General features: G+C 68.8%; 8 protein-coding genes and 2 non-coding genes across 10 annotated transcripts; 6 read left to right on the top strand and 4 right to left on the bottom strand.

Annotated features, from left to right (window-relative positions):
• Positions 1-116: 116 nt before the first annotated feature.
• On the bottom strand, positions 117-2,367 carry V1510DRAFT_393115 (Alg9-like mannosyltransferase family-domain-containing protein). The gene is made up of 5 exons (XM_066931807.1): positions 1,975-2,367; positions 1,794-1,945; positions 1,350-1,763; positions 538-1,320; positions 117-507 (listed from the first exon to the last, which is right to left on the bottom strand). Exons 1-5 carry the CDS (start codon positions 2,105-2,107, stop codon positions 250-252), a joined length of 1,740 nt encoding a protein of 579 aa, XP_066789566.1. The 5' UTR covers positions 2,108-2,367; the 3' UTR covers positions 117-249.
• Positions 2,368-3,050: 683 nt separating this feature from the next.
• Positions 3,051-4,932, top strand: V1510DRAFT_415438 (Gar1/Naf1 RNA binding region-domain-containing protein). Its single transcript, XM_066933595.1, is given in 2 exon segments — positions 3,051-3,324; positions 3,337-4,932. The coding sequence occupies 2 exon segments, from the start codon at positions 3,184-3,186 to the stop codon at positions 4,882-4,884; spliced, it is 1,689 nt and encodes a 562-aa protein (XP_066789565.1). The 5' UTR covers positions 3,051-3,183; the 3' UTR covers positions 4,885-4,932.
• V1510DRAFT_415437 (uncharacterized protein) lies at positions 4,875-5,936 on the bottom strand. Its single transcript, XM_066933594.1, has 2 exons — positions 5,755-5,936; positions 4,875-5,699 (listed from the first exon to the last, which is right to left on the bottom strand). Exon 2 carries the CDS (start codon positions 5,645-5,647, stop codon positions 4,907-4,909), a length of 741 nt encoding a protein of 246 aa, XP_066789564.1. The 5' UTR covers positions 5,648-5,699; positions 5,755-5,936; the 3' UTR covers positions 4,875-4,906.
• Positions 5,937-6,178: 242 nt separating this feature from the next.
• V1510DRAFT_376912 (WD40-repeat-containing domain protein) lies at positions 6,179-7,959 on the bottom strand (the record flags this gene model as incomplete). Its single annotated transcript, XM_066931572.1, has 2 exons — positions 6,179-7,707; positions 7,856-7,959. Coding segments are annotated over 2 exons (1,598 nt in total), but the record flags the coding sequence as incomplete, so codon positions are not given.
• Positions 7,960-8,072: 113 nt separating this feature from the next.
• Positions 8,073-10,702, top strand: V1510DRAFT_429713 (uncharacterized protein). Its single transcript, XM_066935329.1, has 5 exons — positions 8,073-8,108; positions 8,140-8,256; positions 8,369-8,526; positions 8,558-8,667; positions 8,700-10,702. Exons 2-5 carry the CDS (start codon positions 8,154-8,156, stop codon positions 10,621-10,623), a joined length of 2,295 nt encoding a protein of 764 aa, XP_066789562.1. The 5' UTR covers positions 8,073-8,108; positions 8,140-8,153; the 3' UTR covers positions 10,624-10,702.
• A 268-nt stretch (positions 10,703-10,970) lies between these two features.
• V1510DRAFT_448017 (acetylornithine aminotransferase) lies at positions 10,971-12,712 on the top strand. Its single transcript, XM_066935763.1, has 2 exons — positions 10,971-11,156; positions 11,261-12,712. The coding sequence occupies exons 1-2, from the start codon at positions 11,070-11,072 to the stop codon at positions 12,530-12,532; spliced, it is 1,359 nt and encodes a 452-aa protein (XP_066789561.1). The 5' UTR covers positions 10,971-11,069; the 3' UTR covers positions 12,533-12,712.
• V1510DRAFT_t102 lies at positions 12,657-12,728 on the bottom strand. Its single transcript has one exon. It is a non-coding gene; the product is annotated as a tRNA-Met (tRNA).
• Positions 12,729-12,782: 54 nt separating this feature from the next.
• On the top strand, positions 12,783-15,010 carry V1510DRAFT_109038 (uncharacterized protein). The gene has a single exon (XM_066930228.1). It carries the CDS (start codon positions 13,150-13,152, stop codon positions 14,926-14,928), a length of 1,779 nt encoding a protein of 592 aa, XP_066789560.1. The 5' UTR covers positions 12,783-13,149; the 3' UTR covers positions 14,929-15,010.
• Positions 12,841-12,914, top strand: V1510DRAFT_t105. The gene has a single exon. It is a non-coding gene; the product is annotated as a tRNA-Ala (tRNA).
• A 25-nt stretch (positions 15,011-15,035) lies between the features above and the next one.
• Positions 15,036-15,604, top strand: V1510DRAFT_415428 (uncharacterized protein). Its single transcript, XM_066933593.1, has one exon. The coding sequence runs from the start codon at positions 15,092-15,094 to the stop codon at positions 15,518-15,520; it is 429 nt and encodes a 142-aa protein (XP_066789559.1). The 5' UTR covers positions 15,036-15,091; the 3' UTR covers positions 15,521-15,604.
• Positions 15,605-16,344: the final 740 nt, after the last annotated feature.

Genomic DNA, 16,344 nt, shown 5'->3' with positions numbered 1-16,344 from the left:
CCTGCGGGCGGCAGCGATGCCCGAGCCTCCGGCGGCGACTCCGTCGAGGGTGCGCCCTGCGGGCGGCCAGGACCACCGAGCCGCCAGCGACCGCTCGGGGAGCGGCCCGGTAGGCGGCTATATGCGGGTATGAGCCGCACATCGTGCGGCTCGATCCGCGCCCGCGCCGCCGCCGCAACCTCGCCCGTCGCCCCAGCAGCACACGTAAGAATACAATTAAACAATACAATCAAAGTCCTATAGATCCACCTAGAGGTGGTGGGCGCCGTGACGCTTGAGCAGGCAAAAGTCAACCCATTCGTGGCGCAGCAGGTCCGGGAAGCGGCGCTCCACCGCGTCCGGCAGCTTGAGCGCGCGGCCCAGCGGGGACGACGCGCCCGCGTCCAGCAGGCGCGCGCAGTAGACGGTGCTCCACTGGTCGGTCTGGTCCAGGTACTTGCGCTCGTAGGTCTCGTCGCTGACCGGGAACGACGAGTCGATCAGATAGTCGCAGATCTCGACCGGGATCTGGGTCAGCGCGCCCGGCGCACTACTCACGTAGAACGAGGTCTCCTCGCGGTTCTCGTTGTTGAGGCCGTGCGGCAGAATCCAGGTGCCGTCGCGGAACCCCGCCGTGTTCTCAGCAAACTCGGTCGGGAGCATGCCGTTGAAGTTGTTTTTGATGAACTTCAGGCGCATGTTCTGGGCCAGGAAGTACGAGCCCGGGAAGCGGTACCACTCGCGGCCGGTGCACACGTTGATGTTGTGCGAGACGGCCGGGGCGACCCGCGACAGCGCCGTGTAGACTTCCATGGGCGCCGAGTAGTAGTGGACCAGGGCCTGGATGCGGCAGAACGACACGGCAGCGACGGCGACGGCGACGGCGCCGCGCAGCAGGCGCGCGGCCGGGGCGCGGCGCGCGGCGGCGAGCGGCGCGGTGGCCACGGTCGCCGCCCACTCGATCAAGATCGACGCGTTCAGCAGCAGCAGCGGGTAGACCACGTAGAAGAAGCGCTCCTCCTTGTGCGGCTGCACGAAGAAGATCGCCGACCAGACGTAGAACGGCGAGAGCACGACGAGCAGGCGGCCGGTGTCCAGCCGGCAGAACGAGTTGTCCACGGCGCAGACCAGCCGCTGCAGCGGGATCAGCGCCGGCAGGTACGCGAGCACGGCCAGCACGTTGAAGTTCAGCAGCAGGTTGTAGACGTAGTACCACCACGGCTCGACGCCGAAGATGTTCGGCCCGGTGGTGAGCCCGCCAAAGACGTTGTACATGACGATGTTGAGCGGCACCACCTCGATCTTGTGGTACGCCGCAAAGTCGATGACCAGCACGGCGGCCTGCGTCAGCGCGCCCGCACCCAACTTACCAGCAGCATGGCCGAGTAGGCGCCCGCGCGCACAAAGATCGTCAGCGTGCGGCGCAGCTGCCGCCGCGCCACCGCGTGCAGGCCCAGCTCGGTCAGCACCGGCAGCGCCGCCGACAGCGCGAACGGCCAGCCCACGACGCCGGACGTCACGAAGTAGAACAGCGCGCGCGCGCGCGACCAGTGGTCCAGCGGGTACAGGAAGTACGACACCGCCAGCATGGTGAAGTACATCGAGAACGTCGACGGCAGGTACGCGACCGACGCGTGGAACATGCCCGCGGCCGACGCCGACAGCACCAGAAACAGCCTGGCCACGCGCCCCGACACGTTGTCGCGGATGGCCACGTACATCTGCGTCTCGCAGAACGCGCAGAACACGGCGAGCACGTACCGCAGCCCGTAGAAGAGCTGGATCTGGCGTCAGCAGGCCCGCCAGGCACGTACCTTGTCGGCGCCAAGCGCCTGCAGTCCGCGGATCACCAGCGCGTGGATGCCGATGTACGCCCACGACCGGATCGCGTACAGCGGCGAGTACTCCCACGTCTGCAGCCCGAAGCCGTGCGTGATGTAGTGCGTCGGCTCCCAGTAGTTGAAGACTGCGTCAGCGCGGCCGGTCACGGCCTACCTTCGTCGCAGTCGGCGATCAGGCTGTGCTTGGCGCACAGCAGGCGCACCGCGAGCAGCAGCGCGAACGCGCCGGGCGCGAACGCGCGGGCCGGGCCCGCGCGGGCGGCCGGAGGGGGTTTCGCCGGCGGCATGGCAACGTGTCTCGATCTGGCCTCGGTGGCCCGTGTGCGTGTGTCGGTCGGGGGAGGTGTCCTGCCGGGCCACGTGTTCTCGTTCGCTTAGGCACCGCGTGCGCTTCGTCCGGCCTCTCTGCCGCCGGTGGACGTCGATGGATGGTCCGAGGCCTAACCGTCGCGTCGCGTCGTGGTGATGGCCGGCGGCCGGCATAAATCCTCCAAGCGTTGGACGCCTGTGCCACAAAGCCTCATTACGTTGTGGCTGCCGACGGTTACCGCCTGAGAAATTTCTTGCGGCGTCAAGCGGAGCAGCGGCGCAAGCGACGCAGCGCACGAAACAGACGGTCAGACACCGCGGCAGGACGGCTGCGACACCAGCGGGGCAGCGACAAGAGGTAGGTGGATGCGGCGGGATGGATCGCGCGCGGATGGCGCGGCGGCGACGCGATCTGGCGGAGCGAGGAGACGGCGGCGGCGCCGCGGCGGACGGCCGGCTGCGCGCGGCGCGGGCGGCGGCGGGCGGCGGGGGCGGCGGACGGCGGCGGCAGCGGTCCGCACGCGTGGCAGCGACCGCACACAGACGCTGACCGCAGGCCGAGCGCTGTACGACGGCGAGCGCTGAAAGGACGACACGAACGAGCAGCGCAGCGCCCAGTATGGACGACACAGACCGGCCGGACGGGCGGCAAGAGCAGCCGGTAGCGGCGGCGGACGAGCACGTGGACGATGTGGCCGTGGCGGCGGCGGCGGCGGCGGCGGCGGCGGCCGTGGACTGCGGCGACAGCCGGGCGAGCGCGGAGGCCAGCGCCGAGGCGCGGGCGGGCAGCGCGGGGGCAGAGGCGCGGGCGTCGGCCGAGGCGTCTGTGGAGGTGGAGTCGGCGGACGGGTCGGCGTCGGACACGGTGGAGGCGGTGCGGGCGTCGGCGGAGGCGCGGGCGTCGTCGAGCGAGGCCGGCGCGGACGCGAGCGCGAGCGCGAGCGCGCGGGTGGGGGGCGAGGAGGACGAGACGGCGGGCGGTGAGGACGACGGCGGCGACGGCGGCGACGACGGCGGCGACGGCAGCGGCCCCGGCGCGGACGGCGACGAGGACATGGCCGACGCGGGCGCCGCGAGCCCGCGCCAGCCGGCAGAGTCGGCCGCCGTGGCCGACACGGCCGTGGCCGACGCGCCCGACGCGCTCTCCGCGTTCGAGCGCGCGCTCGCCGACCCCGGCGCGCCGGTCCGGTTTGATTCGGACGCGGACTCGGACGCGGACTCGGACGCGGACTCGGACGCCGGCGCCGACGCCGTCGCCGACGACGCCGCCGGCTCCGGCGACGAGTCCGACACGGACGCGCCGCTGCGCACCAAGAACGAGCTCAACGACGAGATCGTCAAGCCCGTCGACGTCGAGATCGGCCCCGACGACGCCATCGAAAAGGTCGGCACGATCGACCGCATCGCCGGCCGGGTCGTCATCATCAAGGCGTACACGTCCGGCGAGTACCGGGTGCTGGACGAGGACTCGGTGCTCGTCCTGGCCGACCGCACGGTCCTCGGCCGCGTCGCCGAGACGCTCGGCCCCATCCAGCAGCCGCTGTACTCGGTGCGGTTCGCGTCGGACGACGACGTGGCCCCGTTCGTCGACGCCAAGGGCGCCGAGGTCTACTACGTGACCGAGCACTCCAAGTTCGTGTTCACGCAGGCCATCAAGGCCATGAAAGGCTCGGACGCCAGCAACTGCCACGACGAGGAGGTCAACGAGGCCGAGCAAGAGTTCTCGGACGACGAGGCCGAGCAGGAGTTCAAGCGCCGCCAGAAGGACAAGAAGCGCAAGGTCAAGGACGACGACGAGCCGGCTGCGCCGGTCGAGCTGGCGTACGACGAGCCGGCGCCGCCGCCGAAGAAGCCGGCCGGGAAGCCGCCGCGGAACGCGCCCAAGGCGCCGCGGGGCTTCGACGACGAGCCCTACAAGCCGCTTGTGCGGCCGACGAACCTGGCCGAGATGATCAAGCAGGCGCCGGGCAAGGCCGACCCGGGGCCGAACCGGCCGGGCAACCCGGACTTTAAGAGCCGGCGGAACCGCAACCAGCGGCGGAAGCGCGACTGGAAGGAGCGGGAGCGGGAGCGGCAGGAGCAGCAGCGGGACCAGCGGGACCAGCGGGACCAGAGGGACCAACGGGACCAGAGGGACCAGAGAGACCAGAGAGACCAGAGAGACCAGCGGGACCAGCGAGACCAGCGGGAGCGGCCGCGCGAGCAGTGGCGCGACGACCACGACCGCCGCGACGACCGCCGCGACGACTACTACGGCCGGCCGGTGCAGCCAACCGCGCCGGCGCAGCCAGCGCAGTCCCAGGCCAACACGACGGCCGTTCTGGCCGCGGCGCTGGCTCAGCTGCAGAACAACTCTCAGCAGGGCGGGTACCAGCAGTCGAACGCGCTTCTGCAGGTGCTGCCGCTGCTGGCGAACCTCCAGCAGCAGCAGCAGCAGCAGCAGCAGCAGTACCAGTACCCCTACCAGCCCCAGCAGGCCCAACAGGTCCCTCAGCAGCTCCCCCCCGGCGCCCACGTCAACCCCGCGTTCCTCGCCCAGCTCGCCCAGGCAAAGTCCCAGGCCGAGGCCTACACGCCGCCACCCGCGTACGACGCGCAGCGCCAGGCAAACGCGTATCTGGCCATGCTCCAGCAGCAGCAGCCCGCGCCCGACGCCGGGCGCAACGAGGCGCAGTCGTCGCTCGACCTCCTCCGGCTGCTCCAGCAGCAGCAGCAGGAGCACCAGCGGCAGCAGCCGCACCAGTACCGGGGCTAGCACGTGTATATAAGAATCTAGATTACGCCGAGTCCTCGGCCAGATGTAGCGACGTCTTGACGGTCTCGGCCAGGTGGGCCGGGCCCTCGGTCACGGCCGCCATCGGGGCCGAGAACGTCAGCCAGCTCAGGTAGACCTGCCAGATGACGCTGGCGCCGGCCGCGACCAGGCCGCGCAGGTGCGGGGGCACCAGCGTGAAGTTGATCATGACGACGTTGGGCCAGAACATCCAGCCGTTGCGCCACGCGTTCGGCGCGCGCTGCCACACCCGCGCCACAAGCTCGCCGGGGTCGGTCACGCCCTGCGCGAGCGTGCCGATCGACACGAACGACGACAGGTAGAAGGGCGCGAAGAAGAGCTGGTGGCAGACCGCCTTGAGCAGCACGCTGGCGTACTTGTTGGGCAGGTTCAGGTACTTGGCCTGGACCTTGAGCCAGTGGTACGCGGGCACGGACAGCAGCGCGAGCGAGAACATGGCCGTGCCGCTCCGGAAGAGGTCAAAGTCCGTGTCCGAGAGCCAGACCTGGGAGACGCCGTCGCCGACGGCGCCGATCACGAGGCTCTGGAGGATCTGGGTTGTGTTTGGCCTCCGGTCGTGGAAGTCCTTGTAGGCCTGGCCGATGGACCGGCGGGGGACCTGCGCGGCGGTCGCGTTGCCGCGGGCGACCCGGGCCCGCGCGCTGGCCCGGACGCCGGCCGCCAGCCGGCTCCAGGCGACGGAGGGGGTGCCGTAGGGCCGCACGAGTGATCGGAAGAGAGACATCTGGTGGGCGGCGGGATCCGCTCCGCGACGTCTGCTCGGGGCGTGCTCGGGGCTGGGCCTGCTGTCAGCCTGGACCTGTGCGCGGCCTGCGCCAGCTGCCTGCGTACCTGCTGTGTCGACGGCTACGGCGGTTGAACCTGCTATGGGTCGCGGCCGTTGAAAATTTCAGGCGGCCAAAGTGTCACCGAAAAGTTCCCGTCGGCCGCCGGGTGGAACCGGCCACGGCTGTGCCGGCGCACGCGGCGCAGCAACGTGCAGGGCCGGGCCTGCCGGGGGCGGGTGCGCCGGGCGGCGCGCAGCACGGCGCGGGGCGCGGGCGCAGCGGCTGGCGAGGCACGGCGTGGCGGGCGCACGGCGCGCGAGCCGCATGCCGTGCGGCGCACCACGCCCGTCGCCAGCCGCATTCCGTGCGGCGCACCACGTCCGTCGCCAGCCGCATGCCGTGCGGTGCACCACGCCCGTCGCCAGCCGCATGCCGTGCGGCGCACCGCCCGTCGCCAGCCGCAGCCCGTGCGGCGCACGCGTCGCATCCCGCCGTGCAATCAATGAACTTTTGCTACTATACATCAGCGCTTCGACGGCCCCTCGAACCGCGCCAGCGCCGCGCCGTAGCCGTCCGGCTTCGCCGGCAGGCCCTGCCGCTGCCGCAGCCGGTCCTGGCGCATCTTCTTCTCCACGGCCAGATTCGCCTCCACCTTCAGCCGCCGGTCGTCGACGACGTTCTTGGCCTTCTTGCGCAGGTAGCGTCGCAGAGCCGAGTTCTTGCCGCGCGCCTTGATCTTCGGCTGCAGCTTGATGTCCGCCGCCGGCGTCGGCGGCGCCGCCGCAGCGCGCTCGGCCGGCGCCCGGCCGTCCACGTTGCCGATAAAGTCCGGGTCCAGCGCTATCATGTCCGGCTTGAGCTTGTTCAGCAGCGAGCGCACCTCGCCCTCGCGGCGCTGCTGCAGCGTCTCGTACGGGTTGACCTCCAGCGCGTCGAAGTTGGCCTCGCCCGCGCCCGGCACAATCAGGCTCGAGAAGCCGCGGTCGTGGCCCATGCCCAGCACGTCCTCGAACGGCGCAAAGCGCAGGCCGTGGACCATCGAGCCCGGCGTCAGGTGCGTCATGTACGGCGACTTCTGCTTCGTCCGCAGCGCGTCCTTCCACACGGTGACGTGCGGGCCCCAGCCCACGCCCAGCAGGCCCGTGTCCGAGATGTCGAGCGTCGCCGCCGGCGTCGGCGAGTAGTACGCGTGCACCTCGCGGTACATGCGCACGTCCCACACCTTGAGCTGGCTGTCCGCGCCGGCCGTGACCATGTACCGGCCCTCGCGGTTGACCGCCAGGGCGCGCACGGGGCCCTTGTGCGCCAGCACCTTGACCAGCGGCGTCGTGCTCGACGGCGACCACAGCGTCACCGTGCCGTTCGTGTGGCCCAGGTGGACCACCGCGTTCCACGGGTTGTGCGTCATGGCCGTCGTCGGCCCCAGCCGCGTGCGGTGCTCGGCCACCAGCTCGCCGGTCGACGTGTCCTGGTACTTGAGCCACCCCGCGTTGCCCGCCGTCGCCAGCAGGAAGTGGTACGGCAGGAACTCGAGCGCGGTCACGTCGATGTGCTTCTTGAGGCAGTGCAGCTCCGTGCCGGCCTTGTCGTAGATGTAGACGTACTTCTTCTGCGCCGCGGCAAAGTACTGGTCGTCGTGCAGGTACTTGACCGCGTGCACCGTCTCGCCGAGGTTCAGCTCCGTGTCGAGCGTGCCCTCGCGCCAGTCGAACGCGGCGACGTGGCCCTTGAGGCCGCCGATCAGCAGCTTGCGGCCGTTGCGCGTGTAGTCTATCGAGTACGGGCCAAAGTGGTCGAGCGCGAGCTCGAAGCCCTTGCTGGCGGTCGACACGTCGACCGCGTCCTTGAGCTCCGCCTGCGAGAACTTGTACGTGCGCTCCATGCCCTCGGCCTCGAGGAACCCGGCCTCCTCCTGGAGGAGGACGTCGGTGTCCATGGCGGTTCTGGCGGCCTGCTTGAATCGCGCGTCCTGCTTGCGCAGGTTCGAGCGCAGCTTCTTGTCCTCGACTTTGAGCGGCTGCTGGTCAGCGCCTGGTCCGAGCAGCGGCCGGCCGCGCGGCGGCCGGCGCGCGGTGGCCGCCGGCCGAGACAGCGGCGGCCGCGAGGCCGGCGCCGTCTGCCCGATCGTGCCCCCGCCGCCGCGGCCGCCCGCCCAGCACTCTCACCTTCATCGATCCGCGCGTGTACTTGGTCCGGTCCCCGCTCCCCTCGGCGTCTGCCTTGGGGGCGCCGCCCTTGGCGGCTCCTGTCCGCTGCGCCGCTGCCATGTTGTCGACCGATCTTCGCGGCGGCCAAAAATTTTTTTAGCAAACTCCCAAGTTACCCGGAACATCACGGGTCGCAAAAAAATTTCGACGAAAATTTCGTCAAATTTTTGATCAACGCGGACACTTTTCGAGATCCAGCGACGAGCACCAGGTACGGCCCAGACCGGGCACGCTGACAGCAGCGCCGCCGTCCACCATGGACGACATCTTCTACCACCACCGATCGCTGGTCAAAAAGAACCACAAGGGCTTCAAGAGCAAGCATGCCACCAAGAGCTCGCTGAAGGTCAAGAACAAGGGTACGTGGGCGTGCGGCGCGGCGGCGCGGCCGCCGGCGGCCGGCGACGGGCGCCGGCGGCCGGCCGCGGCGGCCGTGGTGGTTCCCGTGGCGCAGATCCGCTGACCAGGCAGGCAAGGTCGAGAAGCCGACGTCGGTGTCGCGCAAAATGCACTCGATCTCCAAGAAGGACCGGCGCAACCAGGCCAAGCAGGTCCTGCTCAACAAGCGGGACCGCGCGCTCGAGACCAAGAAGCTGTTCGAGGGCCGGCGCGGCGTGGCGCGCGTGGTGGTGAGTGGAGCCGTCGAGCGATCTGACCCAGGCCGTCGTGCCGCTTTGCGAGGACGTCTCCGCCGCGGAGGTCGTGCGCGCGCTGCTGGCGAGCGTCGACGTCGAGGCCGCCGTGCCGGCCACCGGCACGGTGTCGGTGTCGTAAGTTGGGCGCCGGGGCCGCGCTGACGCAGAATCGAGCGGTACAAGCAGAAGGTGCAGTTCCTGGTCCTGCCCCGGGACTTTGTGACGATCCTGGACGCCGCGCAGGTCGCGGACTTTGTCGTGTTTGGCCTGTCGGCCGTCCAGGAGGTGGACGAGTACGGCGAGACCGCGCTGCGGGCGATCATCGGCCAGGGCGTGTCCACGGTCTCGGCGGTCGTGCAGCACCTGGACGAGGTCGCGCCGGCCAAGATGCAGGCCGAGGTGCGCAAGTCGCTGCTGAGCTACGTCGGCCACTTCTTCCCGACCGAGGAGAAGGTGTTTGCCCAGAACCAGCGCCAGGACTGCCTCAACGCGATGCGCAACCTGTGCCAGCAGTTTCCCCGCGGCGTGCAGTGGCGCGACGCCCGGCCGTACCTGCTCGCGGACGCGGTCGCGGCCGACGCCGAGAGCGGGTGCGTGGTCGTGCGCGGCACCGTGCGCGGCCGCGCGTTCAACCCCGACCGGCTGGTGCACCTGCCCGGCTACGGTGACTTTGCGGTCGCGCGCGTGGTCGTCCAGGACGACGACGCGGGCGACATGGCCGTCGACGCGGCCGTGCTCGAGCCCGGCGCGGACGCGGACGGCATGGACGAGCTGGCGCCGCCGCCGGACGAGGCCGAGGCCGAGTACGCCGAGCCCGGGCTCGCCCGCGGCGTCCGGCTCGACGACCACTTCTACCTCTCGGACGACGACGACGAGCGCGCCGCCAAGACGCTCGACGAGAAGCACCGCATCCCCCGCGGCATGTCGACGTACCAGGCGCGCTGGATCATCGACGAGAACTCGGACGACGAGTTCGCGGGCTCGTCCGACGACGGCTCGGACGACGCCATGTCGGACGTGGCGCCGTCGGCCGCGCCCACGGCCATGGACTACCAGACCGAGTACGACGGCCAGTCCGAGATGTTTGTCGACCTGCCCGAGGAGGAGGAGGCGCGCCAGCTCAAGGCGTACCGCGAGCGCGAGCGCGACGACGCCGAGTTCCCCGACGAGGTCGAGATCCACCCCGACGTCTCCGCCAAGGAGCGCTACGCGCGCTACCGCGGCCTCAAGTCGCTGCGCACCAGCGAGTGGGACGTGGACGAGGCCGACGTGCGCACGCCGGCCGAGTGGGGCCGGCTGTCGCGCTTCGGCAACTACCGCGCGACCCGCAACCGCGTCTTCAAGGAGGCCGCCGCGCCGTCCGCGGCCGGCGTCGGCGCCCGCGTGCTCATCTACGTGCGCGCGCCGCCGGCCGTGGCCGCCGGCTTCGGCGCCCGCACGGTCTACCCGGTCTACGGCCTGCTCCGGCACGAGCACAAGAAGGTCGTCCTCAACGTGGCCGTCACGCCCAACACCGAGTACGAGGACCCGATCCCGTCCAAGGACGACCTGATCATGCAGGTCGGCCCGCGCCGCTACAACGTCAACCCGCTCTTTGCCGAGGCCGGCAAGACGCCCAACAACGTCTACAAGCTCGAGCGGTTCCTGCACCAGGGCCGCGCCTCGATCGCGACCGTCATCGCGCCCGTGTCGTTCGGCAACACGCCCGTGATCTTCCTCAAGCAGAAGCCCGACGGCCTGCGCCTGGTCGGCGCCGGCACCGTCCTCGACACAGACCACTCGCGCGTGCTCGCCAAGCGCATCATCTTCACGGGCTACCCGTACAAGATCCACAAGCGCGTCGTCACCGTGCGCTACATGTTCTTCAACCACGACGACGTGGCCTGGTTCAAGGCCGTGCCGCTCTTCACCAAGATGGGGCGCACGGGCTATGTCAAGGAGAGCATCGGCACCCACGGCTACTTCAAGTGCACCTTTGACGGGCCGCTCAACGCCCAGGACACGATCGCCATGTCGCTGTACAAGCGGGTGTGGCCGCGCGTGGCCGCGCCCTGGCAGGGCGAGCCGGAGCTGGCCGACAAGGCCTGGTAGAACACATCATCGCTGGTTTTGGTTGTATTTAAAAGTTAAGGCATCTGTTCTTTGAGCGCGCCGCAGCGCGTGCGGCTGAGAGCCGGCGGTTGTGAGCCGCACACTCTGCGGCTGCGAGCCGCACGGCGCGCGGCTTGCCCGCGGCCGGCGGCGCCGCACGCCGTGCGGCTCATAGCCGCATATAGCCGCTCGCCCGTGCACGGCTGCGCCGCGTGCCGTGCGGCGCACAGCCGTCGCCCGCCCCCGGCGCCGTGGCCGTCCCCGGCCTACGCGCGCCCAGCTGCTGCGGCACGCCAGCATAGAGTCATCCCCTGCCTGTGTTCGTTTCTGGTGACTCAACGCGCGAAAAAAATTTATAAAATCCCAAGCGATCTCGGCGCCATCACCAACGACAGCAATTGCCGCACACAGACCTAACGGACCCTGTTGTGCAGACCACCGACAGCATGATCAACGTGCGCATGATGCAGCGTGGCGCGGCGACGCTCAAGCTTGCCCGGGCGACCCGCGTGGGCGTCCGGGCGTACGCCAAGGTAAGCCTGCAACGGCGAGGCCCCAGCGGGCCGCCCTCCGGCCGGCCGGCTCCGCCAATCTGCCGCGGCCGCCGGCCCCTCGCTCGACCCGGCTGACCGTCCAGCAGGCCACCCACCCGGACCCGGCCGAGGACAGCGTCTCGGCCCAGACCATCAAGAAGTACGATCCGTTCTACGTGCCCACGTACTCGCGTCCCGGCCTCGTCCTGCAGCGCGCCAAGGGCTCGCACGTCTGGGATCTCGAGGACCGCAAGTACATCGACTTCACGGCCGGCATCGCGGTCAACGCGCTCGGCCACGCCAACGAGGAGGTCGCCAAGATCATCTACGACCAGGCCACCACGGTCATGCACGTCTCCAACCTGTACTTCAACGAGTGGACCGGCCAGCTCAACAAGCTCCTAGTCGAGAAGACGGTCGAGTCTGGCGGCATGAAGGACGCGGCCAAGCTGTTCCTGTGCAACTCGGGCTCGGAGGCCAACGAGGCCGCCATCAAGTTCGCCCGCAAGTACGCCAAGTACAACGCGCCCAACGACGAGGTCCGCGCGCGCAAGCACGAGATCGTCTCGTTCGCGAACTCGTTCCACGGCCGGACCATGGGCTCGCTCTCGGCGACGCCCAACCCCAAGTACCAGGCGCCGTTCTCGCCGATGGTGCCCGGGTTTAAGTACGCCACGTACAACGACATGGCCTCGGTCGACGCCGTCGTGTCCGAGAACACGTGCGCGGTCATCATCGAGCCCATCCAGGGCGAGGGCGGCGTCTTCCCGGCCACGGAGGAGTTCATGCTGGCGCTGCGCAAGAAGTGCGACGAGGTCGGCGCGCTGCTGATCTTTGACGAGATCCAGTGCGGTCTCGGCCGCACCGGCACGTTCTGGGCACACAGCTCGCTGCCGCCTGCCGCGCACCCGGACATCGTCACCTCTGCCAAGGCCCTCGGCAACGGCTTTCCGGTCGGTGCCACGCTCGTGACCGACCGCGTTGCCGACGCCATCAAGATCGGCGACCACGGCACGACCTACGGCGGCAACCCGCTGGCGAGCCGCGTGGCGCTCTACACGGTCGGCGAACTGTCGTCCAAGTCGCTGCTCGACGGCGTCAACCGCAAGTCCGAGCTGTTCCGCGCGGGCCTGGCCGACCTGCAGGCCAAGTACCCCGACTACATCTCCGAGGTCCGCGGCCGCGGCCTGATCCTCGGCGTCCAGTGTACGCGCGACCCCTCGGATCTCATCAAGGCTGCCCGCGAGCGCGGTCTGCTGGTCATCACCGCCGGCGTCAACACTGTGCGGATCGTGCCGCCGCTCAACATCCCGGACGAAGTCATCGCGGACGGTCTGGCGGCGCTGGACGACGCGCTGGCAGCCATCGGCGCATAAACACAATGTACATAGTAACCTGGTGTGCCTCAATGCGATGCAGCAGGAAGGGGAGGCCAGACCAAAAAGAAGTCGGACACCAGCGACGATCTCATTGCGGCGCCGGCATATACAATAAAAATAATAGCGATGCTTGGTTTCGATCCAAGGACATCAGGGTTATGAGCCCTGCGCGCTTCCACTGCGCCACATCGCTGCTTATTAGAAGGTACACCGCTGGGAGACGCTATCTAGCGCGGGCCGCTTCTTACCCGGCCAAACTTTCGCTTCCACTGTTAGTGCCAGTGCGACCTTTCCTTATACAATCTGGGCGTGTAGTGTAGTTGGTTATCGCGTTCCCTTCGCATGGGAAAGGTCTCCGGTTCGATTCCGGACTCGTCCACATTTTTTGGCGGCGCGGGGAGCCCGCGCCGCATGAGGTGCGGCGTCCCTGCGCGCCGTGCGGCTTTGTTTACTCCCAACGCGCCCGCGTCCGGGGGCAGTTCAGGATCAAATCGGGTGTTAAATGGTGACAGCGTCCGCGGCACGGGCGCGTCCCATCCCTGATCCCGCGTGCCTCTGACCTTGCGACCATCTACGAGCACTCCAGTTCACCCGGCGCGGTACTAACCCACAGCATGAATCCTCTGCTCAGCAAGATCTACGGCTCGGCGGCCGGGCTCGGCCTGCTCCTCCTCGGCGTCTTCTGCGCGGTCCAGGTCCTGCGCTCGATCGTCCAGGTCGTCTGCACTGTCCTCGTCGCCGCCGCCGTCGTCTACGTGACCCGCCGTGCGGCCGCCCTCGGCTACGAGGTTGGATCAGAGGTCCTCCTCCGCCCAGCCCAGCGCGCCGCCACGCCCGGCCCTGTCAAGACCTACGCCAGCCACGGCTACTGGGAGATGGCCGACGGCGGCCGTCCGATGATCTACCACCGGCTGTTCTACATGTACGACAGTCGGGAGACCATCGCCATGGTGGCCGAGCACATCTCCGACACTCGTCGCCGGCGAGCCCGCCGGACGTCCATGCCGGCCCTGCTGCACGACTCGGACGAGAAGATTCGGCTGTACTTCCGCAAGCTTCCCGAGCAGAACGCCATCGGCCGTGTGTTTAAGCGACCGCGCGTGGGCGAGCCGCCGAGCATGTTTCTTCGGGCGCTTCCCGAGCCGCACACTGTGCGGCGTGTGAAGAGTCTGCCCGCCGGCATGCACCTGCACTTTAGCGACACGCGGGTCGTGCCGGTCGAGCCGGCACCGGTCGTGACGGTCGAGCCGGCACCAGTCGTGCCAGCCGCTGCTCCTTCCGTCCCGGTCACACCCGTCGAGATCGACGAGCGGACCGCCGGCCACGTCGAGGCTGACCGAGCCAAGCCACAGTCCATACTGCGCTCAACGCCACGGCTCGCGCCACTCGCCCACACCGGCTTTGAGCCCGCCCGCGACGAGTCACCGCCGCCCATCCCGCCGCGCGGACCGGGTCGCGTGCTCGAGATCCGCAAGGGCGAGAACGTGCGACCGAGCCCGGCTGCCTCCCGCCGCCGCTCGATGGACGCTGTCGCCGACGTGCGCGCGCGCGATTCGTGTCCGCACCACCACAGCCACACTATACCCTCGGCTCGTGTGGCGTCGCCCGTCAAGTCCGCCGCACCGCATGCGGCTCATGCGGCGCAACGTCGCTCCCCGGCACCGCTCTCGCCGCGCAAGGAAAACAAGCAGCCGACAACGCCCACGCGCAGCCCGCACACGCCTTCCAAGCACTCGCCACACTCTGGCCGGTCACTTTGCGCGTCGTGTGAGCAGGCCCGTGCCAAGCTCGCCCACAGCACGAGCTTTGCTGGCACGTCGGCCGAGACTAGCCTGCACCGGCACTACGTCGACCACGCCGAACCCGCGCCCATTCGCCGCCGGCTCTCGACCGGTACCATGGTTACGCCGACTGGCTCGCCCAAGAAGGTCCACTTCGCCCAAGCGCCGACCGTCTTTGACGAGCCCCAGGGCGGCCGGTCGTGCCCGCGTCTGGGCCGGTCCGCGCACCCCGAGCACTGCCACACGCACGCGCCACCGCCGCAGCCGCGGTTTACGCCGCACGAGCAGCGGCTCAAGCCGTCCGCGTCCGCGCCCGACCTCGTGCCCATGTCGCCGCGCGCTGCTAGCATGCGCGACGACCTCGACGAGATGACCGAGCTGCTCAACCAGCTCTGCGACAAGCTCAATCGTGTCGACCGCCGTCTGGACGAGAGCAGCGCCGACGACGTCTCGCGGGCCAAGGAGCTTGTGCCCGAGGTCCAGCGCGTTGGCCGCGCCGTCAAGGGTCTTGCCGATCGCGGCTCGAACCCGACTAGCCCGTGTGCCTCACGTGCGCGTGCGCGCGTTCTGGCCAGCCCGCGACCGCAGGCGGTCAGTCCGCGCCGGGCCTAGGTGTATTGTTTGTGTAATGAACGTTTCATGATAGCCGGGTAATATGCGAAATGCCTGCAGGGTTAGGCGATAGAACGCAAAAATCGCCTGACTGCCGATCGTCCGCCAGACAGTCTTGTGCACGGAAGGTAACCGCCCTGGAGCGAGCAGACCGACGGACGGAATGAGACACGTACTCTTACGACGGGTGGCAGGCGTGCGCGTTGCCAGCGGTGTGCGACGGTTTGCGGACCAGTCGTTCATGGCTCCGCGGCCGTCGCCGCTGCGACTGCCCAAGGAGGACCAAGAGGAGTTCGAACGGCTCCAGCAGGAGGCCAACGAGAACGTCGGCGCGTTCTCCGTGCAGGACGTGGATGTGAACGCGTCACCTTCTGCGCAGAAGTCGGCGGCGGACATGCTGGCGCAAATCAAGAGAGCCAACGGCGTGACCGAGACGCCGGCGGATGCTGGCATGCACCCGGACTACCGTGGCCGCACGATTGCCGAATTCGAAGGAGACCGCAACCCGGTCACGGGCGAGATCGGGGGTCCGAAGCAAGATCCGCTGAAGCACGGCGACTACAGCTTCAACGGCCGTGTGACCGACTTTTAGCCGGCCGTCACCGGGCGGTGGCTATTTTCGCCGATGTACATACGAGTAGCAATGCAACGCCATGTACAGGCTTCTGGATCGCGTCCTGTCCTGCCAACAGTGCTGTGACAGCCGCTGTGACGATCGGGAACGCGTCACGGTGGGCTGACCAGCGTTTCGGCCGGCAAAGCCGGTACCGGCGGCTGGGCCGATGCGGGCCCGGGCGAGCCGTCACCGAACATATGACGTCGGGGCGCAGTTCGCCAGCAGGCGCTCGCCTGTGATCGCCCCGACGGCGAACTGCCGTGACTCGCGCAGGTGCATCACTGCCGACAGTGCGCTGGTGGCGATCCGAGTCATATATGACCTCGGATGCAAGCGCCGACGTCACTGGCACAGCCACGCGTCGGGCTGACTAGCCCGTGGCGCAGGCGACCGAGCAGAGCTCATTCCACCCATTCCACGCGGCAAGCGCACCGGCGTGCTGGAACGGTCACGTGTGACCTGCAGCGCGATCCCTCGTAGTAAGCGGACACGGCTTCCAAATGGGGCTCCGGGGTGGCACCAAGCCTGGGGCTCAACGCTAGCCTAGACCTTTGCAGCCAACACAAGCCGCCGGTGTTAGTCGCCGAGGGCGACACTGCAGCAGCGGATGCGGGCGGCATCAGGAGAGTAGTTAAAGCGCGCGCAGGATATACACTATAAATAGTATTTCATCTATTATAGGCTAGGTTCAGCGCGCGCACGCGGTCTAACCTTATTACATATCTCTGCAGGAACGCTAACCTTGCAACGGTGGCCTTGGCCGATGACGATGTACTATACTAGGTCGCACCGGGCGCTGT

This window comes from Dipodascopsis tothii, assembly GCF_038497935.1.
Source record: "Dipodascopsis tothii strain CBS 759.85 unplaced genomic scaffold V1510scaffold_11, whole genome shotgun sequence".
NCBI lineage: Eukaryota > Fungi > Ascomycota > Lipomycetes > Lipomycetales > Lipomycetaceae > Neoaidaea > Neoaidaea tothii.
The sequence above is the reverse complement of the archived record's forward strand: the minus strand, read 5'-3'. Positions and strand labels throughout refer to the sequence as shown.

Bases quoted from the DNA above. Each gene is read 5' to 3' on its own strand.
- V1510DRAFT_393115 (XM_066931807.1), bottom strand. From the start codon at position 2,107: ATGCCGCCGGCGAAACCCCCTCCGGCCGCCCGCGCGGGCCCGGCCCGC. The intron at 1,946-1,974 runs GTAGGCCGTGAC...GCGCTGACGCAG, and splicing joins GATCGCCGACTGCGACGAAG to TCTTCAACTACTGGGAGCCG. The intron at 1,321-1,349 runs GTAAGTTGGGTG...GCGCTGACGCAG, and splicing joins CCTACTCGGCCATGCTGCTG to GCCGCCGTGCTGGTCATCGA.
- V1510DRAFT_415438 (XM_066933595.1), top strand. From the start codon at position 3,184: ATGGCCGACGCGGGCGCCGCGAGCCCGCGCCAGCCGGCAGAGTCGGCC.
- V1510DRAFT_415437 (XM_066933594.1), bottom strand. From the start codon at position 5,647: ATGTCTCTCTTCCGATCACTCGTGCGGCCCTACGGCACCCCCTCCGTC.
- V1510DRAFT_429713 (XM_066935329.1), top strand. From the start codon at position 8,154: ATGGACGACATCTTCTACCACCACCGATCGCTGGTCAAAAAGAACCAC. The intron at 8,257-8,368 runs GTACGTGGGCGT...CTGACCAGGCAG, and splicing joins GCTGAAGGTCAAGAACAAGG to GCAAGGTCGAGAAGCCGACG. The intron at 8,668-8,699 runs GTAAGTTGGGCG...GCGCTGACGCAG, and splicing joins ACCGGCACGGTGTCGGTGTC to AATCGAGCGGTACAAGCAGA.
- V1510DRAFT_448017 (XM_066935763.1), top strand. From the start codon at position 11,070: ATGATCAACGTGCGCATGATGCAGCGTGGCGCGGCGACGCTCAAGCTT. The intron at 11,157-11,260 runs GTAAGCCTGCAA...CTGACCGTCCAG, and splicing joins GCGTCCGGGCGTACGCCAAG to CAGGCCACCCACCCGGACCC.
- V1510DRAFT_109038 (XM_066930228.1), top strand. From the start codon at position 13,150: ATGAATCCTCTGCTCAGCAAGATCTACGGCTCGGCGGCCGGGCTCGGC.
- V1510DRAFT_415428 (XM_066933593.1), top strand. From the start codon at position 15,092: ATGAGACACGTACTCTTACGACGGGTGGCAGGCGTGCGCGTTGCCAGC.